The sequence below is a fragment of the Pseudorca crassidens genome, chromosome 6 (assembly GCF_039906515.1).
Source record: "Pseudorca crassidens isolate mPseCra1 chromosome 6, mPseCra1.hap1, whole genome shotgun sequence".
Lineage (NCBI taxonomy): Eukaryota > Metazoa > Chordata > Mammalia > Artiodactyla > Delphinidae > Pseudorca > Pseudorca crassidens.
This window is the reverse complement of record NC_090301.1, coordinates 118,837,470-118,865,433: the sequence shown is the minus strand read 5'-3', so window position 1 is coordinate 118,865,433 and position 27,964 is coordinate 118,837,470. Positions and strand designations below refer to the sequence as shown.

General features: G+C 42.1%; 1 protein-coding gene across 20 annotated transcripts in view; it reads left to right on the top strand.

Moving 5' to 3' along the window:
• Positions 1 to 27,964, top strand: part of CLASP1 (cytoplasmic linker associated protein 1) — a 268,556-nt gene that overhangs the window by 194,615 nt on the left and 45,977 nt on the right. For 8 of the 20 annotated variants that reach the window (XM_067742194.1, XM_067742192.1, XM_067742190.1 and 5 more), the window contains 8 exons: positions 4,430 to 4,533; positions 6,512 to 6,535; positions 7,780 to 8,024; positions 9,810 to 9,873; positions 12,463 to 12,626; positions 16,910 to 16,988; positions 18,046 to 18,189; positions 27,571 to 27,714. In XM_067742194.1, the coding sequence (XP_067598295.1) occupies positions 4,430 to 4,533; positions 6,512 to 6,535; positions 7,780 to 8,024; positions 9,810 to 9,873; positions 12,463 to 12,626; positions 16,910 to 16,988; positions 18,046 to 18,189; positions 27,571 to 27,714 (968 nt within the window). Of the gene's footprint in view, positions 1 to 1,350; positions 1,414 to 4,429; positions 4,534 to 6,511; positions 6,536 to 7,779; positions 8,025 to 9,809; positions 9,874 to 12,462; positions 12,627 to 16,909; positions 16,989 to 18,045; positions 18,190 to 27,570; positions 27,715 to 27,964 lie in introns of all 20 variants that reach the window. The other 12 variants (XM_067742183.1, XM_067742188.1, XM_067742185.1 and 9 more) reach the window with 3 other exon arrangements.

Sequence of the window (27,964 nt, the reverse complement as noted above, 5' to 3'; positions counted from 1 at the left end):
TTCTTTTGAGGTAAAGAAAAAGCCACATATTATGTGGCACTCGGGTCAATAAATTCAGGTTTGGACCCAAGCCTGTATTTCATAATTGTTTCTAAAAGTTATTCTCTCCACACGAGGATGGAGTTTGGTGTATGTTTTCTCAGACTGATGAATTGATGCGATATAATATTATGAGTACTTGCTAGCAAAATAACATTTATTAACCAGCACTGCTGCTGTTAACCACCACGGTTTATTCTGTGCCTGGTAGCGTTTCAAGTGTTTGATGTATAGTCTCTCCTAATTCTCTTAACTCCCAAGAGGAGGGTACCCTTGTTGGCCCCATTTCACAGATGAGGAACTGAGACACAGAGAGGTTTAGTACTTTGCCCAGGGCCCACACAGCTAGTTGTGATCTGACCAGGACTTGCCCCCCATATGTCACGGAGCTGGTGCTCATAACCAGAGGCCTGCAAATGCCTCTCCAAGGAAGGCTGTTAAACTTATTACAGCCAACTTTCCAACAGTTAAAACAGTGAGTTCATTAATCATTGGGATATTTCTGCAGCAGAACAGCACACATGTTGACTAGGGAAAATGGAATACAGTTGTTGAGCCCCTTTCTCTTTTTTTAAATTGATTTATATTTTACCTGTGAAGCATGAAGTCTTTTATTTCTTTTTTATTGAAGTATAGTTGATGTACAACATTGTGTTAATTTCTGCTGTACAGCAAAGTGATTCAGTTATACATACGAACGTTCTTTTTCATGTTCTTTTCCATGGTGGTTTGTCACAGTATATTGAATGGAGTTCCCTGTGCTCCACAGTGGGACCTTGTTGTGTATCCATCCTGTATATGAAAGCCCCCTTTTTGTGACTTCATTCTGTGTCTGTTGAGAGAACGTTGTGTGAACTTCTTCGCTTCTGTTTCTGGTGCATGGTCGCGTGTGCATCGCATCCTGACGGGAGGCGTGACCCATCCTGCTGCTCCGCCCCCTCGGCGCGCCCCTGGCGTCCTTCCCGTGCCCAGTCTGTGGTGGCGACGGTGGCTCCCGGGGGCAGCGTGCACCCGGGGGCAGCGTGCACCCGGGGGCAGCGTGCACCCGGGGGCAGCGTGCACCCGGGGGCAGCGTGCACCCGGGGGCGGGGGCCGCTGGGTGCACAGGCAGCCCTCCTCCTGCGCCAGCGCCCCGCATGCAGCCCGGGGGTTGTTGGCCCTCGCTGTCCATTCGTACCCAACATCATCTCTTTCTGTGAGGAAACACGGCCGCGTCGGGAGCAGCCCCGCGTTCCCTCCGGTCTGTGGCCGCTGCTGTCTCAGGTTCTCGTGTGTTAACCCTGTGGGTGTTGCCGTTCCTTTTACCTGCAGCCTCTCGACGTCATTCCAGGTCCACTAGTGCTCTTGCCACGGCTGACTCTGTTGGGCAGTCAGGTGAACACGCGCTCATGCATGCCATGCCTGTCCACGCTCATTGTCACACGCTCATTGTCACATCTGGTTCCCATCAGTGTCCGCTAGCACTTGGCATGTATGCACCTCATATTTTCTTTCCCCCCACGATGTGCTTCTGTTTTTTTTTTTAAGTTGTTGAATGTTTATGGTCCTGTTAATAGGCCGTAGATGCTTTGTAGCCAGTTTGACGACATCATTTTTCCAGTGTTCGTATTTATGTTAAAACAAAACAAAACAAAAGGATAGGGAAGCACTTCTGCCCTCCTTTCACTCCCTCCCCCAGGAAAACAGCAGCCCCAGATAGGTGTCCTGAAGGGTCCCTCGGAGGAAGTGGGGTATGGACCTCATCCAGCAGAGGCTTCCGTCTCTCAGTCTTAACTCCCAATAAAGTGTCTGTTAATGCTAGTTACTACCATCCGGTTCTAATTACTTGGAGGTACTATTTAGTGACCAGATGTCCCAGATTATAGCAAACCTCATTTCATATGTATTGAAGGAAATGGATTGTCCTAAAGCATTTATGGAAAAACAAATCACGATTAGGATAATCAAGTCAGGCCAAAGGTAGCCTTTGCAGCCTGCAGAGCCGAAACACTCCATCTCAGCCTCATTGTAACAGTACCCCAAATGCCCTGGTTAGCCTCTGGGGCAGAAAGTGAGCATACAATAATGCATCAGTTTGCCGGATTTAACTGGCATCATTTTGATACGCTAATAATCCCTAATGACTGTAGTTTTATCAACTGAGTACAAGGCATAATCTGTTAAATCAGACTGTTGATGGTGACAACTGTGACCAATTTACTGAGTTAGTGTCTCTGTTTTTCCTCTAAATGAAGCCACCTATGCATTTTATTATGTATTCTCTGATTAGGATATTCCCCTGAAGATTATGGGCCAGACTGAGGGCACAGTCATATGTATCCATCTCGTGGAAACTGGACAGTACCAGAGAGAACGTAGAGCAGATTTTGGTCTGGCGAAAACAAAAGGCTTATAAATTTTCTTAGGTCCAGACAAACATTTCCCCTTAAGATTTGAAATTCAGTTATCTACGATGTATATCAAATGATCTGCAGTCACTGTGTATGGCAAAGCTGTATGCATCTGGGAAGCACAGAATAATTGCTTTGTTCTTACAGTTTTAATTTTGTGTCTGAAAAATCAGTATTATCCCTGGAGCAAGAATTGCTGGCATGAGACCTACTTTTTTTTTTTTTTTTTAAGATTCTGTTTTATTTACGTTTATGCTGGGTAATTTTTAAATGGCTTATAACTGAATTACTTTCATTCTGTTACTCATAAATCCCTTACTATCTACCCTTTTTTAATGGAAAAAAAAAAGAGACTTGAACAAAGATCATTTATAAAACTATGTGCATAATAAATCTCAAATTTATAATGTTATTTCAGGTGATGATTTATATTCTAGAGAGAGAGAGAATTGTTTTGTGGTCTGTTTTTAGTTTATTTGGCACATTAAATCACCTTTTAAACATACACGTAATGGTGAAATTCAGTACGAGCAACAAGTGCATTAAAAAAGGGGATAGTATAACATACAATTTTTGTTTCCCTCTAAAAATTCATAACTATATAGCTTTTGATAGCAGTGTTTAAATCTTTTCCCCCTTTCTGTGGCAGTGGAAGGTATAACGTTTCGAAGCTGACAATTCAAAAAAGTTAAATAACACTTCCCTTTTAGAGCTCACCAGTTTGTAGAGGATGTCTTGTTACCTACCCAAAATTTTAAATATATCATTTTATAGGAAAGATCAATTATGTAAAACCGACATTAGCTTTCTTTTATTTCTTTTTTTTTTCTAAATGCTTCATTACTAGCATATGGCACATGCAGAGACTTTCCTTGTCCAAACAGTGTCTTATTTGTTAACAAAGAGAAAGCATTTTTAATCTTAACATTTTTCTTCCAGAGGTTTATTATACATTATAAGAGCCTTTTACCGGACTGCTTTGTCTTGAGCTGCCACAGCTGTGAGCAGCAAGGCCTCACAAGGGCAGTGAGTCCCAAGCAATCTCAGCACTTCTTAAGGAAGGCTGGTCAGCTTACGTAATGGGACTTTTAAAAGTTAGTCTCTTTGGACTCAGCGCTTTCACTGCCATGGGCCAGGGTTCAATCCCTGGTTGGGGAACTAAGATCCCGCAAGCTGTGTGGCCAAAAAAAAATTAAAAAGTTAGTCTTTATTGTCCATGCTTGTTAACAGGCTTAGAATAGTTGTTTGAACTGCTGAAGTTGGAAATTGTTTTGCATTCTGTCCATTCGGTTGACACGTATAAGGATTATCATTTAAAAATCCTTTGAGGGACTCAGGAGAAATTTATATTATCTGAATGATTAATGTTTTGCAGCAAAGATACTAGCTTTTTGTGGTGAAGTTTAAAGAATTTTAATAAACTGATTTTTAAATAGCCTTTGGTGACACAGGCATCATGATGAACAAATACCTAACATTAATTGAGCTTAATAACAGTTGAACAGTAGAGACACTAATGAAAATTTGCACAGAGATCAATTTAATACATTTGTTTCAAATTTTAACTTTTTATTACACATTGCGTTAGAATTCATTGATCAAACCATGAAGCTTTCTAATCAGTTTGACCAAATGTCAGGGCCGCTAGCCTTTAGAGAGAATGCTGTATACATGAAAAGACTACCCTCATGGCCCAGCCACCTTCTATAATAAGGTCCCCCCCATGTCTCAACACTTTTCAAAAATAGACTGTCATTAAAGAACCGTTTCAGTTGTCAGGATGTTTTTGGCACGATCGTATTAAATGTGAACAGGGTGAACCTCTGCCACTGATAATAAGCAGGTCAGGTGTAGTTGAAACTACAAGTCAGGTGCAGTGAAAATTGACTAGAGATGCTTCCGTCCTCTGTCCAGTAAGTGGGACGAGGCAGGAGCCGTCGCAAAGAAGTGAAAACACGTGAATTAAAGTGACACATCTTTTGCTTTTGTTTTTTAACTAGACCGGTTTGGGCTCGGCCAGGCAGGAAGAATACCTGGCTCTGTGAATGCCATGCGGGTTCTGAGCACCAGTGCAGATCTGGAAGCTGCTGTTGCTGATGCTTTGGTAAGAGGCACGACGTGTGTGGAGTCTCTTTGAATTACTCACCTGCGTTTTTCTGTCTTAACAGGAAGTAGTCTCCAAACCAGGTCACTAAATCATGACACTCTTTAAACTGTGTAAATTTATATTATTATGCTTTTCTTCTTAAACTGTGAACTCTGTACGTAAGTGAAAACTGGCCTTACAAGACACAGTAGCATCAAGTATGTCTTCTGTGCTCCGCAGTATCAGTGAAGTTGTGATGACATCAGGCTTCTCTGATGTCATTGGGCTTCTTCTTTTCCTTTTTTATCTTTTTTTTTTTCAGCATTTCCTTTATTCCCTTCTATTGCTTCTGTTGCTTTACAGGCTTTGATGGCATAGCCTAAGCATATCATTGTATAACAGTAGGTCATAGCGTTTGTGGTTTGAAAATCTTGCGTTTATTCCATTTCCCTCACTAGTTGTTCCATATGATTTTATGTTTGTTTGTTTAAATGAGTCCTTAAGTCATTATTTACGGAAACTTTCCCAGATTTTGAGGTCAACTCTGAGGATGTGAAGCACTAGTGAAGTATGTTTTTGCACTGTTACAATGTAATATCTAAAAAAGCAACGTAAAGTGATTAGAAGTCCTTAAACTTGTGGTTATAGCAAAGAATTCCTAAGTAGAATCGGCTTGTGGTCAAATGGCCTTTTAAAGATGCATTGCAGCTGGTAGTAACACAGCCTCTTGTACTTTCTGGTTTATGTGCTCAGCATTTAAAATAGACATTCTTTAGAACTTCTCGATCTCTGGTCTTGCTTGTACTGTTTTAAGACTTGTTCTCTTCTAATGAACAAAGGTAATAACCCCGCTTTCAGACCCTGAGGTTTTAAATCAAGCCCTGTTTCATCTGATCAAAACTTTATAGCGTGTGGCCACAGTGATCAGACCCCTGAGGTTTTAAATCCAGCCGTGTTTCATCCGATCAAAACTTTCTAGTGTGTGGCTATAGGACCAGACCCTGAGGTTTTAAATCCAGCCGTGTTTCATCCAGTCAAAACTTTATAGCGTGTGGCCACAGTGATTCCAACTCTCATCCCTCCTGGCCCTCGCTCATTTATTCCTGCTCAGCCAGATTTCTCTGGCAAGCATCTGTGAGCAGGCAGTTTTCCGCTCTCCTCATGGTTTCATGGTGAGGGCTGCCCGGCCAGCTCTGTTCATCAGTCTTGTGTGCAGGAGGGCTTTTTCTGGCAGATAACTGCAGTTCAGGATAATTGCTTTAAGCAGGACTTTAACTTAAGAGTCACGAGGTGGCGCACAATTCTGTGAAGCGATTCTTCCTTCCAAGTTGCAGCATTTGGAATCTGTTTCTTACTTATTTCGGGACTTGAAGAAGTGGGGGCCAGAGGGGTAAGAAGTGATGGATGTGCAAAGCCCTTGCTCGGTGAGACAGCACTTCGGTGGGGGGGGGGGGAGGGGTACAGTGCCCAGAGTGCCAGGGGGCAGAGCAGGACTGGAGAGTCTGGGCTTTGCCTTCACCTAACTTGGGCTCTTCTCTGACCTCCGGCTCCCCGTACACCCCCGCTGCTCTCACTACTACGTTTTGTCCAAACTGCTTGGTCTTTCCAAGTGACCTGCTCCAGAAGAGATAGCGCCGGGATGGTACACAGTCCTTGCTCGCAGAAAAGAAGTCCCGGGGCAGCATCTGTCCTAGGAGCAGGCGACAGAGTTAATAATAGCGACATTAGGGATATACCTCAGTGCTATGTGGAGAGTTTCAGCAAAGAATTCCAGCAGATACCGGAAGTTCTCATAAGAGGTGTAGGAGGGTTAGGAAATGCCATTGTGAAAGCATTCTTTGTTATTCGCTTGACACGAATCGCTTGCTAACCTGTATTTTTGGTTTGCTAAGATATGTTCTGCTGTACACTTTTGTTGCAAGAACGATCCCCACATATGCTTCTGACATAATTCTCTATGCTTTTTCCCCATCCTTCAATATTTTCCTGCCTACAGCTGTTAGGAGACTCCAGGAGCAAGGTACCAGTGCTTTAACTTTTGTTTTATGTTTTTTTTTTCTTTTTTTTCTGTTGAGTATATTTCCTTTAGGAGCTGGTAAAAACAACAAAAAAAGTAGCATAGTGTAGAAATTCTGTTCTGAATTGCGATTTTGTGGAAACTAGTGATGCTGTTGCTAGTGATGGAACTGGTCATCTCTCACATTTGCCTCAGTGTTTTCGATATCAAGCTCTGCCCCTTTTCCTACTAGCGTTTCATTTTAGTTATTAACCTAGTTTGTGTCTCCTCTTACGTCGTTATTGATTCATGAATGGATACATTCAACATTTTGCTTATCTTAGGAACCTAGTTGATGGGTAAGTGAGATGACCATATAATGATCATCCTACCAAGGATACTTTTGAGAGTGAGAGAGGGTGCTGTTAATAATTATGCTGGGACAGTAGGTGGAAGGCAGAGCTGTCCCGGCGTACAAGTCACATTCCTAGAAAATTACATCAGTACAGTTTAAGCCAGTAGCTATTTGTTTTTCTCTTGGACAAACCGTATTTTATAAGTTTTATCTATTTTATGTAGCTGTTGCTACATTATATAGGGATTTAACTTACAGTTTTATATTCAGAGGTAAGAGAAATGAATGACATGGGTATTCTAGTCTACAGAAGGCCTATTAGTGTGGTAAAACTTTAAGTCCTTAATAAAAATGGTTTAGATCATTTAGGAATCCTTTTATGTAGGACACTCTGCCACTGACATTGCAGTGTCAGACGTTCTTAAGGAAGCATGACTATTCAAACAAATTTACTCACAGACCATGCTCAAGATAGATTGCTTTTGACTGGGAAGGGGCTGGTGGGCGCTCACACTTAACAGTGCGTCAGGTGCCGAGCCGGGCTGTTTAACATATAATTCCACTTAATCCTGACAACAAGCCTGGGAGAAGGATAATCGTTGTCATCTCAAAGATGGGGAAACTGAAGCAGACAGATGAGGAGGCTTTCTGAAGTCACACAGCCAGTCTGTCTTACTGAGAAGGCCATGCACCGCGCTAGAGATCGTGCTCTTTCCTCTGTGCTGTGGGCTGCTCTGCTTGTTACTCACCCTACGTCTGCTTTTCTGTTTTTACTCCCCTCATCTGTAAGCGCAGGGAAAGGGCGGTGCATGTGCCTGTGTGTGTCTACGTTTAGCTCTCTGTCGTCGGTTTTGTTTGGTGAGACTCACGCCACCTGTCCGTGTCTCCCCCGACCCGTCCTTGGATCTGGCAGAAGAAGCCCGTGAGGAGGAGGTATGAGCCGTACGGGATGTATTCCGACGACGACGCCAACAGCGACGCGTCCAGCGTGTGCTCCGAGCGCTCGTATAGCTCCCGGAACGGGGGCATCCCCCACTACCTGCGCCAGACCGAGGATGTGGCCGAGGTACTCAACCACTGCGCCAGCTCCAACTGGTCCGAGCGGAAGGAGGGGCTCCTGGGCCTGCAGAACCTGCTGAAGAGCCAGAGAACACTGAGGTGAGGGCAGGAGGCCAGGCTTGTGAGCTCAGGCTGAGTCCCGTGTTGCCCTCCCGGGCCTTACCCGGGCTCCCGTCATCTCGGGAGTTCTTAACGGAATTCCAGCCGCTGGGGCAGGCACTAAAGGTGCTGGGAGGGCTAAGTCGTGGTCCTTGCCTTCCGGAGAATTTGAAATATCCAGCAAACACTTTGTAACTGATTAGGTTTAGAAAGCATTTGGTCCCCTATGGCTTACACTTGTCTATTAGGTGTTATTTGAGAAATCTCGGTACAGTTTGCAATTTAGGTCAAAAGTAAAACAGGTCTGCAGGTTGGGACGGTTTATTACACTTTAGAGTCGCGGGTAAAATGATACCAGCCTCAGTCTAGAGTGTTTTGATCCACAGGCGTAGGTATAGTTTATAAACATGCAGAGTAGAGAGGTGCTCAATCGGGTACTCTGAAGCACTCTTCAGCTTTAGAATTGATTAGTTTTGCTTTTTTCTTTGTTTCTATATTTCATAAATTTTCTAAAATGAGCGTGTATTACATATACCAAAAATACGTGTTTAGACCATATTTCCTCAAATCTAAGGCACCACTGACACACCATTATTTTATATCTGAGAAGAAATGCTGCTTATTAAACCATGACAGCACTAATAGGTCATTACTTATAAGATGGATCTCAAAATTACAGAGATGTTTGAACTACACTATATTATATTCTTCGGGTAACTTTTTTTAAAGCTGTGTGGTGAGACTGGATAAATGTCTGTGGTCATGGATGGCTCCGCAAAGCCACGGGAGCATTGACTGATGAATCACTGGGCTTCAAGCGCAGCTGTCCAGTCAGTCTGGCCCCTGCCTTATTCCTTCCTGCCGCCTTCCCTCCCCACCCCCTGGCCCCCCTTGTTCTCTTCTGTGCATGCGTCAGGAGAAGTTTCACCACATGCGCTCTGAAGTGCAGGTCCTCTCTGGTGCTCTAGTGACCTGTCAAAAAACAGAAAAAAGGATTTGCTGTCATCATTCGTCAAGAATCTGCTCAATTCTCGTGGCCCCAGTTTCTTGATTCTTAGTGTTCACCGAGTATCCATTGAATAATCTCTCGAAATCTGTTGATTAGCGTTGGTCTGATCTAGATTTCATTGTTAGCAATGTTAAAGGATCACCCAACCTGAGAGGGATGATTTGGGGAAGAAGGTGAGTCTTTCTAATGAAACCTCGAAGCAGAAATGGGATTCAGTAGTACAGTTCAGGGTAAGAAAAGTCACGGGGGCACCGACGTGAAATGCGTGTTTGCTTTGTCTCAGGCACGGTTGCAGGTAGGGTGTGTTCTTTAATCCTTTTAGCAGTTCACTGAAATGGATACAAAGATATCAGAGTACTTTGGCTCTAGCAGAACTGAGATTAAAATCCAGGTCTGTCTGACCCCGAAGCACATGCTTTTCCTAGTTGATCCCGTTGCCTTTCATTTGTGGTGGTGGAAACACACCTGCAACGAGGTGAGCGGGATGTGGCTCATGGCTTTGCCACGCCCACATGTGTGAACTCAGGTGATCACGCTCTGAGAGTCAGTTTCATTTTAGAATGAGAGGAAGATGATCGTGATTTTTTTATTCCTGTGCAGTTCCATCATAAATTAAAATTTAGATAATTGATTTGTGAAGAAAGGACTTTGTTATATAAAAATTATATAAAATTTATGTAGTGGAACGAAATAAAAGGATTTTGAGAAGCTGTAACTAATTTCAGTACGGGCTTATTAAATATTAAATTTATTTATTTCTGTTTTGTTTCCTCTAGTCGGGTGGAGTTGAAAAGATTGTGTGAGATTTTCACCCGAATGTTTGCTGACCCTCACAGCAAGGTAAGGTCTGGGGAACCTGCCCACTTGTGTTCCTCTCTGCATGTCTGTGTGGGCCGCATAATACACGACTTCAGAGTGGGATACCAGACCCGCAGCACAGTGTAGACCTTACAGACTGAACCCCAATTTCAGCAATAGTTTGTTATGGCTTCTGAAAACAGAATTCTTAGAAACTTCCAATGTCCATACGACATCAAGTTAAATAAAGTGTGTTTCAAGTAAGGGTTACCGTGGAGAGAATGAGATGTAGTCTTTTACTTATTCAGCAAATATTTTTGCATACTTAGCCAAACGGTGGGCTGGGTGCTAGGATGTAACAGTGTGTTATAATATAATGCCTTCCTGAAAAAAGTTACAGTAGTGAAGAAAATAATCAAGTTATGTAATTTTTTTTTTTTCTGGGGTACCCATGTAGAATTTGTCTATATGGGACAAGATAGACAAATGGAAGCATTTATAAAATGGATTTACTGAAGAACCACATTAAGTATTTCTCCAGACACCAATAGAATTGCCGCCTCTAAGAATTTGCTGGGTGGTGGTCACTTAGCTGGTGCCTACACCTCCTGGGGACCGGAGGAGGACTGCCTTTTGACAAGGACTCCCTGCTGAGGGGAGAGCACCCAGGAGTGAGGGACAGGCCCTTTCTAGGAGTGGAGCTGAGAGCGGGACCCTTGACAAAAGTTCACTTGGAGTTTAGATTGTAAATAAATACCATTTTTTGGGAGGAAGGCTTTGCAGGCTGTTGCTGTTCGATGGTTTTAGAGAAAGAAAAAACAGAGGAATGAAGATATCGGGAAAGTTAAAGGGTAAAGGACAGAAACTAAAGTAGAAATTGAGGGAACCAGAAATCAGCACCAGCAAATCTTAAATGCTTGATGTGCAAGACTTAACTGTCTTACACTATCATTTTCCTAGTAAAAATGGCCTCTTCTAAATAAATCCTCCTGGGAGAAAGAAATCTGTGGTGGCCAGAAAGTCTAGCCAGTTACTGTGATCCCCCTTCTTTTCCTACACTTTCGTCCTCACAGGAATTGTCCGTGAAGTGTCAATCATCCATCCATCCGTGCAGTCATTCAGCATTCACTGAGCACCCACTCTGGGCTAGGGATACAGAAAACAACACAGGACCCCTCCCTGCCTCTTGAAATGCTCACGGGAGCATAGGAGAATGAATGCAGGGGTGCTCCTTTTTGGGGCGGGGGCAACAGTTCTCCTCAATATTGGTCTTAAAGCATGTCTTAAAATTCCTGTTATGACCCTCACAGCAAGGTTGACATTCACAAACGTTAAGTTTAAGGACCAGGTAGATATCCAAAGATATAATTATCAAGATTTTCTCTAAGATAGTATTAAAAGCAGTAAGATTTAAAGCATAAGCATAAGGTTTGTAAGACGTATAGCATCAGGGATATTAGATGGATTTGGACATTGATGAAATTTCTATTACCTGTCACCTCTAGATTGCTGATTCAGAACCAGAATGTGAGGATAAAGAAGGAAATTTGTTTCCATCAGAAGGCTCTTGTACAGTGAGTTTGCAGGTCTCAGTTTAGTAAATATTTGCTAGCTGCCTTTGTGCTAAGCCAGGAATCCCACAGCTGGGGCTCATTGACTTCTTTCTGAGCTGTCTCACGGGAGACCCCTGGTGGTTAATGTTGCTGAGCTAGAACTGAGTAGGTCTGCGATAGCCGGGTTGTCCCAGGAGAGCAGGACGCATTTACCAAGTAGGGTGCGCAGTGCCACCGCTAACCTCTCTGAGACTGGTTCAGGGGTGATCCACCGTGAGCTCTGTCTCACCGTAGGGAGCAGTGGTGATCACACAGCAGCGTGAGGATTATGTCAACTGTCGGTGTCTTTCATCCCAAGCCATAATCTTTTATAAAGATTGGTATGGCTCTTGTAATATCTTTTCATAAAGATAATACTTTATAATATCTGACCGGGCATACATCAAAATAGATGACTGAAATGAAAAGCAATACATATGCAAGTTTTTTTTCCCCTCATCCTGTAATAGTTTTTGTTGAATGCTAGGTGATGAGCAATAATAGTATAGAATTATGATGGTTAAAAGGTTTTTTAAAGAAAAAGAGGGAGAGAGAAAGGAAAGAGAGAGAGAGGGGGAGAGGGAGGAAGGAAGGAAGGAAGGAAGGAAAGGAAAAAGGAAAGGAAAGGAAGGAAAGACCTCCAGGATTAGACTCATATTTTCAGCAAAGTTAATTTCTCTCTGTACTGAATTTTAAAGGCATGTAGAGGGAGGGGAGAGTTATTTCGTCAGTGTGTAGCCTTTTCAGGCCTTTTAAGAAACTGCATGAAACTTGTATGACTTCACTGTGGACTAACATGGAATCTGTTTCGTTGCATGGCCTGGTTTGCGGTGGAATTCACACCAGAGAGTAAGTTCCGACCCCTTTTCCTTTATCTGTTCTTGTTACTGCGTCTGCCTCCTATGCCATGTCCAGTTGTGGACAGTGTCAACCCCAGTTATGATTCTGGACAAAGCCAAGATGGGCATTATCATTTTGGAGACTTGGGAGGAAATCATGAATTAAATATGTGAAATACTTGGTTTCCATTTGTGTCTAGGTTTTCAGTATGTTTTTGGAGACTCTTGTGGATTTTATAATAATTCATAAGGATGACTTGCAAGACTGGCTTTTTGTTCTTCTCACACAACTGCTTAAGAAAATGGGAGCAGATTTGCTTGGATCTGTGCAAGCGAAAGTTCAGAAGGCTCTCGATGTCACAAGGCAAGTGTTTGGGGGCAAGATCGTTTTTTCCCACCTTTTGAGGTAAAACTGACATGCAACATTGTGTAAGTTTTAAGTGTATAATGTGAGCATTTGATACATGTGTATATTGCTAAATGATTACTGCAGTGTCAGTTAACACATCCTTCACCTCACATAATTACCATTTTTTGTTGCTTATGTGGTAAAAGCAGTCAAGATATGTTCTCTTAGCAAGTGTTGTAACTGTAACGGGAAGTTTGTACCCTTTGACCAACATCTCCCCATTTCCCTCACCCCACTAGGCTCTGGCAGCCACCATTCTACTCTTTGTTTCCATGGGTTTGACTTTTTTTTTTTTTAAGATTCCACATATAAGTGATATGTAGTATTTGTCTTTCTCTATCTGGCTTGTTTCACTTAGCACGATGCCCTCAAGTTTCATCCATGTTGTCACAAGTGGCATGATTTCCTTCTCTTTTATGACTGAATACTATTCCATTTATATGTACACCACATTTTCTTTATCCGTTCATCCATCAACACACTTAGGTTGTTTCCATGTCTTGGCTGTTGTGAATATGGGGTTCACTTGCTGCAGTGAACATGGGGTCGGATATCTCTTTGAGATACTGATTTCATTTCCTTTGGATATATACCTAGCAGTGGGGTTGCTGGCTCATATGGTCGTTCTATTTTTTTTTTTCTTTTTTTTTTCTTTTTTTTGGCTGCGCCACGTGGCTTGCGGGATCTCAGTTCCCTGACCAGGGGTTGAACGTGGGCCACAGCAGTGAAAGTGCTGCGTCCTAACCGATAGGCCACCAGGGAATTCGCTAGTTCTAATTTTTTTGTGGAACCTCCATACCGTTTTCCATAGCGGCTGCACCAATTTTCATTCCCACCAGCATTTGTTGTCTCTTGTCTTTTTGATGATGGCCATTCTAACAGGTGTGAGGTGATACCTCATTGTAGTTTTTATTTGCATTTCTCTAGTAATTAGTGATGTTGAGCACCTTTTCATGTACTTGTTGGCCATTTGTATGTCCTCTTTGGGAAAATGTCTACTGGTGGGGCGGGGGCACTAGACCATTTTGATACTAAGAGAGTCTTTGTAGGTGGTTTCTTGTCATTTTGTTACCTGTGGCTTTTGTCACCCAGTTGAATATCTACTTTCTTACTTAATTCCCACATTCTCTTATTAACATATATGTTGAAATATTCCAACAATCCATGAGATGAAATGCCCATATCTTCCTCGAGTTGACATTATTTTTGTGAATGCCTAAGACAAATGTAAAACAAAGGAAAAAAAACATTGAAAATTGGTTCTCTTCTCTTTAAAAAACACTTTAGAATATTTATGAGCATCCTTCTGAAGACCTTAGTATTTTTACGACTTCAGCCTCTTGTAAGGCACACGAGGAATATTTCTGTTCATGTGTGGTATAGGGTTCCTGTTCATCCAGGAATAGTTTCTATTAACAGTTCATTGGCTAGAGATGATAACACACTTACAATATTTGTAGCCCATCTGGCCTTTATGAGAAAAGAAAAGCTACTGAGACTCAGAAAAAGTGTAAAAAAGCTGACTCTGTGCCATTATTGTTTGGAAACAAACTTCTGACCTTTGCCTGTGCAATAGTAAATCCTCGACACACGAGTGATAGAAATTGAAGGATCTCAGAAGATGGTTCGCAGTAATGTCTTGGTTGTGATTTGGTGGATGACGGAGGGGAATGTGTCAGACTGCTGAATTTTTAAAAGAATAAACAGATGTCTCCAGGTCACTCAGAAAATCATCATCAGCATAGTAACTTTTATATGACCCGTTACTGCAAACTGGGATATGAGTAGGTATCATAGAATTGTCAAAATGGAAGGACCTTTCTCATTTCATTATAGAATTAGGAAACAGAGAGCACCTTGACACACCCGGAGCCCCACTTCCTGCACGTGGCAGACCGGGAGCCAGCATCCAGGAGAGCCGGCTGTCACTCTGTTGTGTGGCCTGCGGGAGAGTGTGGAGGGCATCACACTGCCCCGTCATTGTCCCCCGCGCTTGCATCTGTTAGATGTCTCTGGCTGCCAAGCCTACATTTGTTCCTCTACACTGTGATGCCAGCTTTTCTTTTGGTCCCCGACCCTGGAAATCTGTGTAATTTGTGCTGCTATAGAATTTTATTATCCAAGTAGATTTCCCTTTAGATTTTCAGTGGACTCACTGTAATGTACTGTATTTGCAGTAAGGCTTTCAGGCACCATCCCTCCTGTGGGTGACTAAGTGTAGTGCAGTTGGGGGACAGTCCTCTACACCAGTGGATTCCTCACAGTTTGGCCAGAGGTTGACTAGAGAGGCTGAGCTGATGCAGCTGATGATACACGAGCGATGTAAACAGCAGGGCTGTTACGCGAGAGGCTGGGGAGCTGCGGTGAGTTGTGGTCACAGGGGATGTGGGCCCAGTGGTCCAGGCTTTTCAAGAAAGGTCAGAAATATGGATTAAGGCAAGATATTCCAAGATATATTTTTTTAAAATGACACTGTGAAAGCCAAGGAAAACATTTGTAAGCCAGACTTTAGCCTGTAGATTGCTTCCTTAATTTAGGTGAATTTATGAATGACAGAAGATCCATTTCAGATTTTTAGGGATGATGGAAATATTACGATTATATTTCTGATCTTTGGTGATTAAGGGAAATAATTGTGCCCTCCTATTAGTTTTCCTGGATGCCTCATTCCTTTAAGAACCCTCTTCTGGGGAATTCCCTGGCCTAGGTCCCCAAAGCATATGTCCCTTTTTCTCGGCAGCTGGGATGTTTAGCTCTTTCAGCTTATCTAGGATTGTGAGTACCGAGGGCGTCTCAGTGGTGGCTGAGAGCTGTTCCTCAGGTGATAGAACTGATTGTGAATCTGCCTCGGTTTCCTTTCCTTTGGCTGCGCTCGACAGCAGGGCGCAGCTCCAGCTTAAATACACCCATTGCTCAGATGTATTCTCCATCCTCCCTTTGCTGTAGAAGAAAGGAGAGGTGTTCTGTGTGTGGTTTGTTTCTTTGATGTGTGGCCAGTATGAGTCACTTAAATCATATATACTAAGATGCGCTTTGCTTCCAGAGGTGGTCCTCAGAGCTTCCTGGATACCAATAGATGTGGGAGAAAAGGATGTGCTGTTGGTCTGGTTTACTTTTTATTAGTAATTATGATGGTGGTACTACTAGTAACAGTACGTGCCACACACTTTATCTTTTTCTTGTATTATTTCATTTAAATTTCAAATCAGTTCTGTAATCTGAAAGATTTGAACCTGCGTCCCTTTTCTTTCTACTATCCTTACGTACACTGAGAATCGTCTCTGAGGGAGTCTAAAAGAAAGTGATGCAGTCACTCAGCCTCAATTGGAATAGATCTTTGCGTTGCATTATCTTTCCTGTTAGCATGGAAGGGACCTCTGCGTTAGGCACAAGGGCTCCTTCAGGCAATTGTAAACTCATGCTAGTAATTGTGGCTTTTTAAGGGAGAGGGCGCTGACTTTCGCTCGCCAAGAGCCCTCAGGGTTACTCAGTTGGATCAAAAATGTGAGAGGACCACGAGAAATGAGATGAGTCACAGGCGAGAAGTGGAGCCGGAGTGGGGCTCCTAGGGTCCCAGGCTCCTGTGTGTGTCTGTAGCTGGAGAGGGGTGTCTCTGGGTGAGTGTCCCACGGGCGCTCTTCTGTGGTGACCGCACAAAGCCAGCTTACGGGCGGTTACCCAGCGAGGACCCCAGGAGCTGTGCAGGCAGCTTCAGCAAGGGCAGCTGCAAGCAGCCTCATCGGGATGTAAACGTTAGATTTGGGCGATGGAAGTGTTTCTCATGTGAGCAGTATTCCGAAAGGTACCTGGAAAGAAGACGAGCAGATCCCAAGAAGGCCAGCAGACATTCATTGCTCAGTTTATGTGTTTCAAGACTTTTAACAAGATTTCCCCTTTTCTAAATTTTCTAGGGAATTCCCTGGCGGTCTGGTGGTTAGGACTCGGTGCTCTCAAGCACTGGGCCCGGGTTCCATCTCTGTTCCGGGAGCTAAGATCCCGTGCGCCATGCGGTGCAGCCAAACAAAAATCAAAACAAAAAAGAAATAAGTTTTCTATGTAATGTGTATTACTTTAGTATTTACATGAAATGAAAAGTAATATTTAAAAAATATAAACATGCTTGCTTTTTACATATGTTAGAGGAATCTATAATAGTGTATTTTTGTTTATTATATGATTTTACATTGTTTTTTGTAATAAGTCTTTCTTTTAAAATACTTTTTTTTTTTTAAACCTAGGGACTCCTTTCCATTTGATCAGCAATTTAACATTTTGATGAGATTTATTGTGGATCAAACCCAAACTCCTAACCTCAAGGTCGGTAACTATTTGTCATTATAGTTCAACCTCTAGAAGTCAAATTTGCTTAAAATATACTTGTTTATACATGACTCATATTTGGCTGTTGTGAGTAAATCTGCTGTAAGCAACATGTTTCCATTTCTCTTGGTTCAGTACATAGTAGAGAAGTTGCTGGTTTATTGGGTAGGGACATGCTTAACTTTATTTTAAACTGCCGAAATGGTTATGTCAGATTATATTCCTACCAGCGGTGTCTGAGAACTCCAGTTGCTCTACATCCCTATCAACATTTGGGCATTATTACAGTGTTTCACATTAATATTTAATGTAGAGAATTTTGATGTGTTAAAATAGGTATCTTATTGGAATGTTTTTAATACTAACGTCGTAACACATGAAAAATGAATTGGCATGTTTTATAAACATCATACCTATAAGAATGAACTAATGGTATTTGAAGGAGGATGTGCTCCTTTGAATGACATCAGGTACATTGTCTGTTCTTTGATCACTAATTTTGCTGAGGTTTTTAGGAGAGGCCCAATAAATAATAACCCTTTTCTCCTGATGTCAAAACCAAGTGAGACCTTGGTGGGGAAGTTAGAGCAGAATTATTGAATTATTGAAGGTAATTATTGAATTACCTTCAGTGCTGCCTTGCAAGACCTGGCCTAGAGTGGCTGAAAAATAAAACTCACACAGAGTTGTACTTGCCCCGTGGTCGGTGGCAGAGCTGGAGGTCACCCTGGTGCCTCCACCCCTCACCCCAGCGGGGGCTCCTGCCCGGCACGTGTCTTGCGGCGTCTGTGAGGAGCAGAGCCTGCCTTCTCTGCAGGCCCGGCAGTCACAGAGGGAAGGGGATTAGGCTGCAGGCCTCCCTTCTGTTCCCAAGCTTCCCTGTCAGTCATCTCATGCTTTTTCACTGCTGGAGGGCCCCTGCATGTAGGAACATAAATCCAGGAGAAAGGTGGTGTCCCCTCAGTAGTGTGTTCTTTTCTCTGAGCACCAGTTAAGAGTTCTGTTCAAAGATTTATAAAGTGTACCTACTGTTTATAATTGCTGGATCTTTCAGGTCAAAGTTGCAATCCTGAAGTACATCGAGTCTCTCGCTAGGCAGATGGACCCAACAGATTTCATAAACTCTAGTGAGACAAGGCTTGCTGTTTCTAGAATTATAACCTGGACGACAGAACCAAAGAGTTCAGACGTGAGAAAGGTATGTCCTTAGGCACGTGTCACGAAGAGGCATTTATGGGAACTTGTAAACCACCCACAAGCCTACACGCAAACCACTATCGCTCCTTTTCTAGGAAACCAAGGCTCTGCTCCTGTCCCTCCAGCTCCGTCTAGTTGCAGCCTTTGAAGATCAAAATGAAAATCTGAAATCTTGTATCATGGGAGACACCCTGATACCAAGATGTTGTGTTGTTGCTTTTTTTTTTTTTTTTTCAATCACCTGAAGAGAAATATTTGCTATTTTCTTCTGAAATGGCACGTTGAAAGGCATATAACACAGTGGAGGGAGCACGGGACCCTGTTATTTCTATTCTTAGGTAGTATTCTGCCTTAGGACTACTATGAAGATGAATTCGTATATGTTAAAAGCATGATCCATTCCTGACAGGTTATAAGCACACAGGAAGTGTAAGTTATCACTCTCTTCGTTGTTTCTATTATTCTCTTCCTGTCAGTGTCCTGTTCTTCTACACTTGAGTTTCACACATGGCCATTGTTCTTTTACTTTATATATAAACAAGCTAGCCTTTCAAAGTTACTGATAAAAACCAGATTTCTTAGTTCTGGTTTCAGACTAAAAGTACTTGATTTTGGTTATTTGTATGTAATCATGAACCTTGCTTTTTTTTTTTTCCTTTTCTTTTTTCCCCGTAGTATACTCCTTCCACCGCCATCCGTGCCAAAATAGTCCTTTGGCCTTGGGGTAGAGTTGGTAACGTGGACCACTTGGGTCGAGGCAGGGTTAAGGATGATTCCAAGAGGTAGTTAGCGAGGTTGTTGTGGTTCCAAATGCCCCTGAACACCTAGCTCCTGCTCTAATGGAATCCAAGGAAGGGAACCAAAGAACCACCTGCAGGGTTTCTTTGGGAAGGTCACAGCCAGTGTAATTCTCCAGCCATTGTACAGTAATAAACTAAGTTGTCCAAGGTCAAAGAAACAAGGATGAATTTTATTAAAGCACTCATTCAAAATTACTGTTCTAATAGTAAATAGTAAAATAATATTTTTGATTTATGATCTGTTTGTAAAATGTTTCAATATTTATTGAAAGAGCATTTCACTGGCAACCTTTAATTTAACCATTAAGCCTCTTTGGGACTTGGGAGGTGGTGGCATGATTTGGTTGATTGGAACGTCAGAAAGATATTTGTGTTACAGTTTTCAAAGTCACAGATCAACCAAGAAATACAAGAGCCCAAGTACAACTTCCTATCTTTAGTCATAACACGTTGAGTACGTGTGTCTATATGAGTATGTGTTTTTGTAATTGAAGGTTACTGAAGCGTTCCTTCCCATGGGGCTGGAAGATGTTTTAGACATGCACGTTATTATCATGATTAGGGCCTGTATGGGAACAGCCAGCTTTGGTCATTATGGCTACTTTCTCTGGACATGCACATTAAACATTTGAGCTCGGATTTATTGTCCTAACCTTTCTAATCAGGACACTAGAGGAATGTTTTTCCTTGAGTTATCTAGCCTGGGGCATCAAAACACTGCCTCCAGTGTCTGCCCGCACGTCTTCCCCTTCCCCATTGTGAGGACTGCCAAACACCCCACCTTCAGGCTGAGGTCGAACCTGGCCTCCGGGACAGTAATCCCGGCCCCTCAGAGGTAGCTGAAAAGCTTTACGTCAGTAGTTCTCAGTCCTGGCTGCAATGAAAACTAACCTAGATGGCAGTGCTCTCCCCGCAGTCACTTGACTTCACTGGTACAGAGTGGAGCGTGGACGTTGCTCTGTGTCTGGTCGGGGCTCCTTCCACTCTTGGCTGATCTTTAATGCAGTGTTGAGGCCCATCAGTTTAGACCGTTCCCCTGGGACTGAACCTCAGGCACACAGGCTGCTGACGTAGTCTTGACCTGGTTGCCGCTAATTCTCTCGGGGCCCAGCCTGGGCCCTGGGTGTCTTCAGGGCGAGGCCTGGCCCTGCCGTTCCCCGTGCCTCCTCCACCTCTCCGCTTTTGTTCACCCTGCATGCTCAGCACCTAGCACAAGACCTGTAAAACAAAGTAGGCATTTAGTAAGTATTTTCAGTGAATTAATGAATGATAAATACCCAAAGAGAGGGCTTCCCTGGTGGCGCGGTGGTTGAGGGTCCGCCTGCCGATGCAGGGGACGCGGGTTCGTGCCCCGGTCCGGGAGGATCCCACATGCCGCGGAGCGGCTGGGCCCGTGAGCCATGGCCGCTGAGCCTGCGCGTCCGGAGCCTGTGCTCTGCAGCGGGAGAGGCCACAACAGCGAGAGACCCGCGTACCGCAAAAAAACAAACAAAAAAACCCAAAATCTCTATTCAGCAAAACTATTCGTCAAAAATGAAAGATAAATTAAAATGAAGCCAGCAGGAGACTCTCATTTTAACCTCTCTGCCTCTTTAAAAGGGGCTCACCTGATTATCACCACACAGGATAATCTGCCCTTTAAGTCAGCCAATTAGGGAGGGACTTTAATTATACCTGCAGAACCCCTTCTGCCATGTAACGTAATTATGGGAGTGAAGTCCATCACATGCGCAAGTCCCGCTCACCCTGGGGAAGGGCTGTAAGGCTTACCCACCAGAAGACGGGGACCCTGGGGCCCACCTTACGCTCTGCCTACCAAGGCTTTGGTTTTCGGCGGCCTGGCATGAGTCTTCCATAGTTAGTTATTCGGTAGTTCCTTAGCTCTTACCTGAATAGGGAGCTTTTTTACCTAACTATGCAAATTGTAATGAGGTTCATGTTAGCAGGTGCATCTCTGCATTCTGAGCACCCGGTGAAATTTTTTTTTCATCCTCGAAGATATTCGTGGATTTGATTGTTTGGCTTTCAGTTGTATCCATCGAGCACTCACTAGGATAGGCTCGTTAAAGCACAGTATTCAAATACGTGTTCTTTTGCCCCATACAGGTGAATCCTTCCTGGCGATAGAGCCGCTTTTATTTAAATGCTCTGTTTTGTGGTTCCATCCACTGGATATTTATATAAATGTACATGCTGTTGTCAGTGATGCACCCGCCTTATCCAAGAATTTGAGATGTGTTCTAAAGATTGTCTAAATGAATATAGTGCCTAAGTAAATTAAAATGCTTAGAAATTGTGATATGGTATATATCACTCTGTGCTAAGATTTTAAATTGTCATCACTGTTATTTTAAATCTGCAAGGAAAGAAAACAGGCAGCATTTTCATCTGGATAATTTAGTGCACTAAAGATTTGCTTGCTTATCTCTTCTAAGTAGACATATGTTTTGCCTTGCCTGTAATTTGCAGTTATTAAAAGGTTGTATCAGGTGCTAGGGAAATCTTGGTGATTTTCATGATCAGAAAAGCACTTTCTGATCATGAACCAAGTTCTCCTGTTGGTGCTGACTTAATTTCCTAAGAGTAGGGCAAGGTTACATTCTAAATACTAGAAGAGCCCTACAGTCTCAAATCTATGCAGTAAACTCTCATATTGACCCTATCCTTAGAGAATATTAATTTTATACAAACAGTACTCGGGAAGTTTGCAGGCAGTGCAGCGCCTCCTCGGTATATCTCCTATTTGGGAAACAACTTTAGACACATTTTAAGCTGACAAAACTCTTGATTCACTGACTTCAGTGTTTTTGATATTTTGTTTCTCTTTTTATGTCAGTGTTCTGGGGTGTTTCCTCTCAGAGGGAGTCGGGTGTTTGAATATTTAAGGTGTTGAGGAGGGAGGAAACACAACCTAAACCAAAACACGACCCAGTCGTCAGGAGGCGCGCTTGCCTGGCTGGGACTGACTGGGATGGATGGAAAAGCCCCACCCAGCTTTAACTGGCCTGCTTTATTCCCAGAGTAACCTTTTCCATCTTTTAAGTATGGGAGTCCTGAGAGTTGTGTTGACCAAACTACACAGACATACGCTGGACCTTACTTTTTTCTTTTTTTAACATCTTTATTGGAGTATAATTGCTTTACAGTGGTGTGTTAGTTTCTGCTGTATAACGAAGTAAATCAGCTATACATATACATATACCCCCATATCCCCTCCCTCTTGCGTCTCCCTCCCACCCTCCCTATCCCACCCTTCTAGGTGGTCACAAAGCACTGAGCTGATCTCCCTGTGCTATGCGGCTGCTTCCCACTAGCTATCTATTTTACGTTTGGTAGTGTATATATGTCCGTCCTGCTCTCTCACTTCATCCCGGCTTACCCTTCCCCCTCCCCATGTCCTCAAGTCCATTCTCTACGTCTGCGTCTTTATTCCTGTCCTGCCCTTAGGTTCTTCAGAATCTTTTTTTTTTAGATTCCATATATGTGTGTTAGCATATGGTATTTGTTTTTCTCTTTCTGACTTACTTCACTCTGTATGACAGACTCTAGGTCCATCCACCTCACTACAAATAACTCAGTTTCGTTTCTTTTTATGGCTGAGTAATAGTCCATTGTATACACATGCCACATCTTCTTTATCCATTCATCTGTTGATGGACACTTAGGTTGCTTCCATGTCCTGGGTATTGAAAATAGAGCTGCAGTGAACGTTGTGGTACTTGACTCTTCTTGAATTATGGTTTTCTCATGTATATGCCCTGTAGCGGGATTGCTGGGTCATATGGTAGTTCTATTTTTAGTTTTTTAAGGAACCTCCAGACTGTTCTCCATAGTGACTGTATCAGTTTACATTCCCACCAACAGTGCAAGAGGGTTCCCTTTTCTCCACACCCTCTCCAGCATTTATTGTTTGTAGACTGTTTGATGATGGCCATTCTGACTGGTGTGAGGTGATACCTCATTGTAGTGTTGATTTGCGTTTCTCTAATGATTAGTGATGTTGAGCATCCTCTCATGTGTTTGTTGGCAGCCTGTATATCTTCTCTGGAGAAATCACTAGACCTTTCTTAATGCACTGTGTCCGTATTAGGATAATACAGTGTATTCTAGAGTTGACCTCTGTTGACTTCTGCCTCTGCTACTTTTTAGCGGTGTGAACAAGTAGTTTAACCTCTGAATCCTTGTTTATTATCCATGAAATGGGAATCATGATATTTGCTTTAGGCATTGTTGGGAGGCCCAACTGCAATAAAGCATATAAAAACCTAGATAGATACTACTCTGTTTGTTGTTGTAGCTTCAGCTATTACTGCTTGAGGGTTGCTTTGGTTTTGCTGCTGGTCCAAATTTTTTCCAGCATTAGGAAGATTTTTTTTTTCCCATCAGGCAAAGGGAATGCGGTAATGACAATAGAAATTTTAATGGTATGTTTATATTTTAGGGTTCAGAATCCCTGTATGTTTCCCTTATCATACGTGATTCTCTAACATTGAGCACCTGCTTTGTCAAGTGAACTAGCAGATTTATTAGCCGCCAAATGTTGTTTTGAGAAAGGCGGGAAGTAAAGGCATGGCAAAGAAAATTAGAGATTATAAAGGTGCTGTTGCCTGGAGCAGGAAAAGTGTATATAAATAGCCTTCAAAAGTCGACATTTCTATTTGAAAAAAATTTTAAATCTCTGATTATACATAGGCAGCGTGTCCTAATCTAAAAGCTCAGAGTTTTACCATCAAATAAGATTTGAACTTCAGCTGAATATGACTGCCTCGCTCAAGTCTCATTTTGATCTGTTTGCAAGAACACTGTTACTTCCAGGAGGCGTTGTGATGATTATGAAGGACTTAGCCAATGATGGTGGTTTAACATTGGCAGTTCCTGTTATTATTCTTAAGGATACTGTTACTGTTCCGTTATTATTCACAGACTTTTAGATTGTATAATCTCTCTCTATATATATGACTTTAGAAAAGAAGCCAAATACCTGTACAGCTTACCAATAACCATGGTTTTGAGCGCGTGCTTCTTGTCTCTGATTAAACCCTACCCCTTTCCTGTTTGTCCGTCCCCGCTTCAGCGTAGTCGAATAGGTGAGGATTTCCCCACTAGGTCAGCCTCCACCTGCTCTGGGCCTGGAGAAGGAAACTTGGAAGAAAATTGTAAACAGGTAGATTTAAAACTGTGTGCTAACTTGCAAAAAGACACTTCAGTGTTTGCATTGAGATTGTTAATCCTGATTACCCTTGTGAAGACACAGAAGATTTTGAAGAACCCTAAAATTAACATAATACTACGTGAGCCAGAGCGTGCGTGCGCGTGCGTGCGTGCACCTGTGTAAATGTTGTGTTTTGGTATGTTTTATGATTAACTGCCTTCCCAAAGAAATAGCCACGTTGCAGACAGGCTTCTACCATATTTTAACAAAATAGCAATGGAGAGATACTAAATTTAAAATGTCCGAAGGTTTTGAAATACCTTCTCTTTGGTGGTTTTTCTAAAGCAATTTTAATCACAGTCTGAAGGGAGCAGTAATATTTGTTTAATAAATTTAAAAAGCCCTCTCCCCAAATTTTAAGTTCTCCATAATTAATACTGACACTGAAACATTTGTCAGAGTTTTATTGATCTCCTGTCTGGAAGAATCCTTTTCTGCTGTGAGGCACATGGCATTCAAGGCCATCGATAGCTTGCAGGTTCTTTTCAGACACTAGCGGTGAGATTTGAAGGCCCTTTTACCCTCACCCCCCAAGTTCTACTGTAGGGGCACAAGTGGGAGTCATTTCCTTTTAGGTCGCCACTTGGTCGTTAAAGTATGTCGCCCCAGAGTTGCCCGTTAGAAAACGTCAGCAGCAGAGGTTTTGGTTTGGTCTGGCTTTTCAATGGCCCTTCCTCACGTGGGGCAGGAGCTCCAAGTTGGGACAGCGACACCCTCTGGTTTTGGGCTCATTATTGAACACGAGCTCTGCCCCAGGCTTTTTAAAATGAATCTCTCCAGCCCATGCCCATATTTGGAATTATTCCTGCAGTGAGAGCATATTGATGGTAACAATAAATATAACCCAGTTGTCATCCTTGCCTGGACATTCTGGTATTCAGACTCCTCACTGATACAGAGAGTTGTAGATAAAATGTTTCAGGATCATAACAGTCTCATTCCTTTTAAAACTTTGATGTGAAATCTTTTAAAAATAATATACTTAAATGATAGTTTCCATCCATTTCTGGAGCTTGGGTTTCAGAAAAAGATTTTACTTTGAAAACAGCTTTAGGCCAAAGGGTTACTTTTGAAAACTAATAAAATCATTTACATTTTATATTTTGGAAAATGCAAAAACAAATTATATTCACTTATATGCATAAGTCACACACATACCATCTGTCCAACGAGTTATTTTCAGAATTCCCTGTCTTTCTATTTGATTTCTTATCAAAATTCAACTTTAGGGTTATTGAGAGAAGGTTCTTCAGTGGGTAGAAGTTGAAGTCTGCTGCGCTTTCTTTTCCCATATGACGAAAAGTCACTAATGTTAAGTAGCCACGAATTAGCACAGTCTCTAGGCCTGTCACCTTGCAGCCCTCTTGTTCTTAAAAGATCCTACCAGTTTTATAATTTGCTTCATGGAAAACCCCAAATAAATTTTTAGTATCAGGTTTCTTGTCATTCTGGGAAGAAATTAGGTCTAAAGACAGTGGCACATTTCACATAAAAACATGCTATTCAAAAATGTGATAATACATTTAATAGTTTTCTAATGCCATTTTCAGCATTTTCAACTTTCTTATTGGCGATGCTGATTTTTTTCCCTTGGCCAAAACTCAAGTCTGCTTCTTTGCTTCTCTTTGAAGTGCAGTGTTTTCTGCATGCATTTTTTTCCAACATCTAATAAAATTTTTTTTAATGCACAGGTTACTTTGCATGATTTGGGGAATTTGCTTTTATACAAATCATATTAACAGTGTGTTAAATTGATGGTGAAATAGATTTCTTCAGATAACGATTTGTTAAAACTGTTCCAATAATGACATGTAGAAATGTGTGTTTTAGTACAATCAATAATAATGTTTTTTGCCTGTCTTGTGAAAGCACACTGGCCCTTATGATTTAATTTGGTTAGAGAGGCTATTAATGACCATATTTGGAAGTCAAGGGTAAAAGTAAGATCCTTTTGCCCAATGCTGTGCTTAATAAATGCTTATGACATTATGAAAGATAATTTTTTATTGTGTAAAATATGTTATTCTACTGATATTTCAAAATTTGTAATTAAGTTTTCATTTTGGTTAAATACATTTGGGTCTTTGGATTTTGTTTTTTTCCTTCTCCAGGTGCAAAATAGTAATTTTATATTAACTGGACCTAGAATTAATTTTAACATTATAAAAGCATTGAAGTGGGATTTTTTGTGGGTGTTTATTTCCAAAAAATTTCTCAGCAAACATGTTTCTATGTAATATTCTATATAGTGGAAAAAAATTTAGGATAATTACTGCAATCCTAAATATTACAGTCTTTGGAAAAATAAATGTTTGCTTCTAGTCGAAAGATTTTCATAATATGTTTTCCTTTCTTTTGACTCTTAGAAATTTGTAAGAAATGCCTGTTAGTACTAACTAAAATTTTCTTTTGGAATAGTTCTTCTAAATCAAAACCCTTGTAACTAACTCCGAGGGCACTGTTTTCGAAGCTCGAGCACCATAGCAGGCATGTAGCTTTCCGGGGAAGCCTGGGTCTCACTGCTGGTGTTCTAGCTGCTTGCTCTTCCCCACTCTGCTGCTGTAGCCACTACGAGCATATGTTGTCTCTAATAAAGAAAAGTAGAACATTTTCCAAAAGGCAGAAGAGTAATAACTTTTTAATTCGTACCATGTAAATCTAGTTTGCTTCCCAAAGACTGTCTCTGTCCTCAATTCATAGATGTAAAAGTAGGAGTTTTTCAGATGTATTTGAACTCTATTTCTAACGTTTCTTAGTCGCTAGGAAAAGTGGTTTTTCAAGATAACACAGTGGTAGCTTGTTCAGAAACTTGTTCTTTCCAGGGTGTGCTAGGAGCTTGTCCGGTTCTGACTTACTAGAATGGACAATCTTAAGCCTTTTCAAATGTTCTGATTGTTTCATTGATGTACTCACCAGCTTTGTCCCTAGTGTTGGACAGCAGAGGAAAAAAGTTTCCGGAATTTATTGTTAATGTGCTGTTGTAAAATCCAAGGCCAGGGTGTTCAGTGAAACCAGGGCTGATTTCCATATTGAAGTTTGGCTGTTTATAGTGGATGATGGTATTTCCTCTCGGTGCTGTTTGTTTTTTTTATGGCACAGATGTCCTCTTATTATTTATTCTACTCATACAAAACAGATTTCTTTTGAAAACAATTTTGGGAATTCCCTGGTGGTCCAGTGGTTAGGACTCTGTGCTTTCACTGCTGGGGGCCCGGGTTCAATCCCTGGTCAGGGAGCTAAGGTCCCGCGAGTCGCGTGGTGCGGCCAAAATAAATAAATAAATAAAATAAAGTAAAACAACTTTAACGAGCATTTTGACCAAGACAGGCCATTGTACGTGACGTAAATTAACCATCTCTTCCGTTTCTAGGCAGCACAGATTGTGCTCATCTCTCTGTTTGAATTGAACACTCCTGAATTTACCATGTTACTTGGTGCCTTGCCAAAAACATTCCAGGATGGTGCCACCAAACTCCTGCATAACCACCTCAAGAACTCCAGTAACACCAGTGTGGTGAGCGCTTGGGTCACGGTTGGTGGCCTCCACTTACCCGTCCCCGTGTAGAGCAGATGCTCAGTTGTGTCTGCCACTCTGTCTGCTCCAGCTGACAGCAGTCACTCAGCTTTGGGAATGCCTGCAGGACAGTTATCCATTTTGGGTTTGTATGCACTTAAAACTGACCTTATGATTCTGGAAAAAAATCACCCTGATTATGCAGAATCTGCCCATTTATTTGCACGGGGGTTCAAGGGCCGAGGGGCAA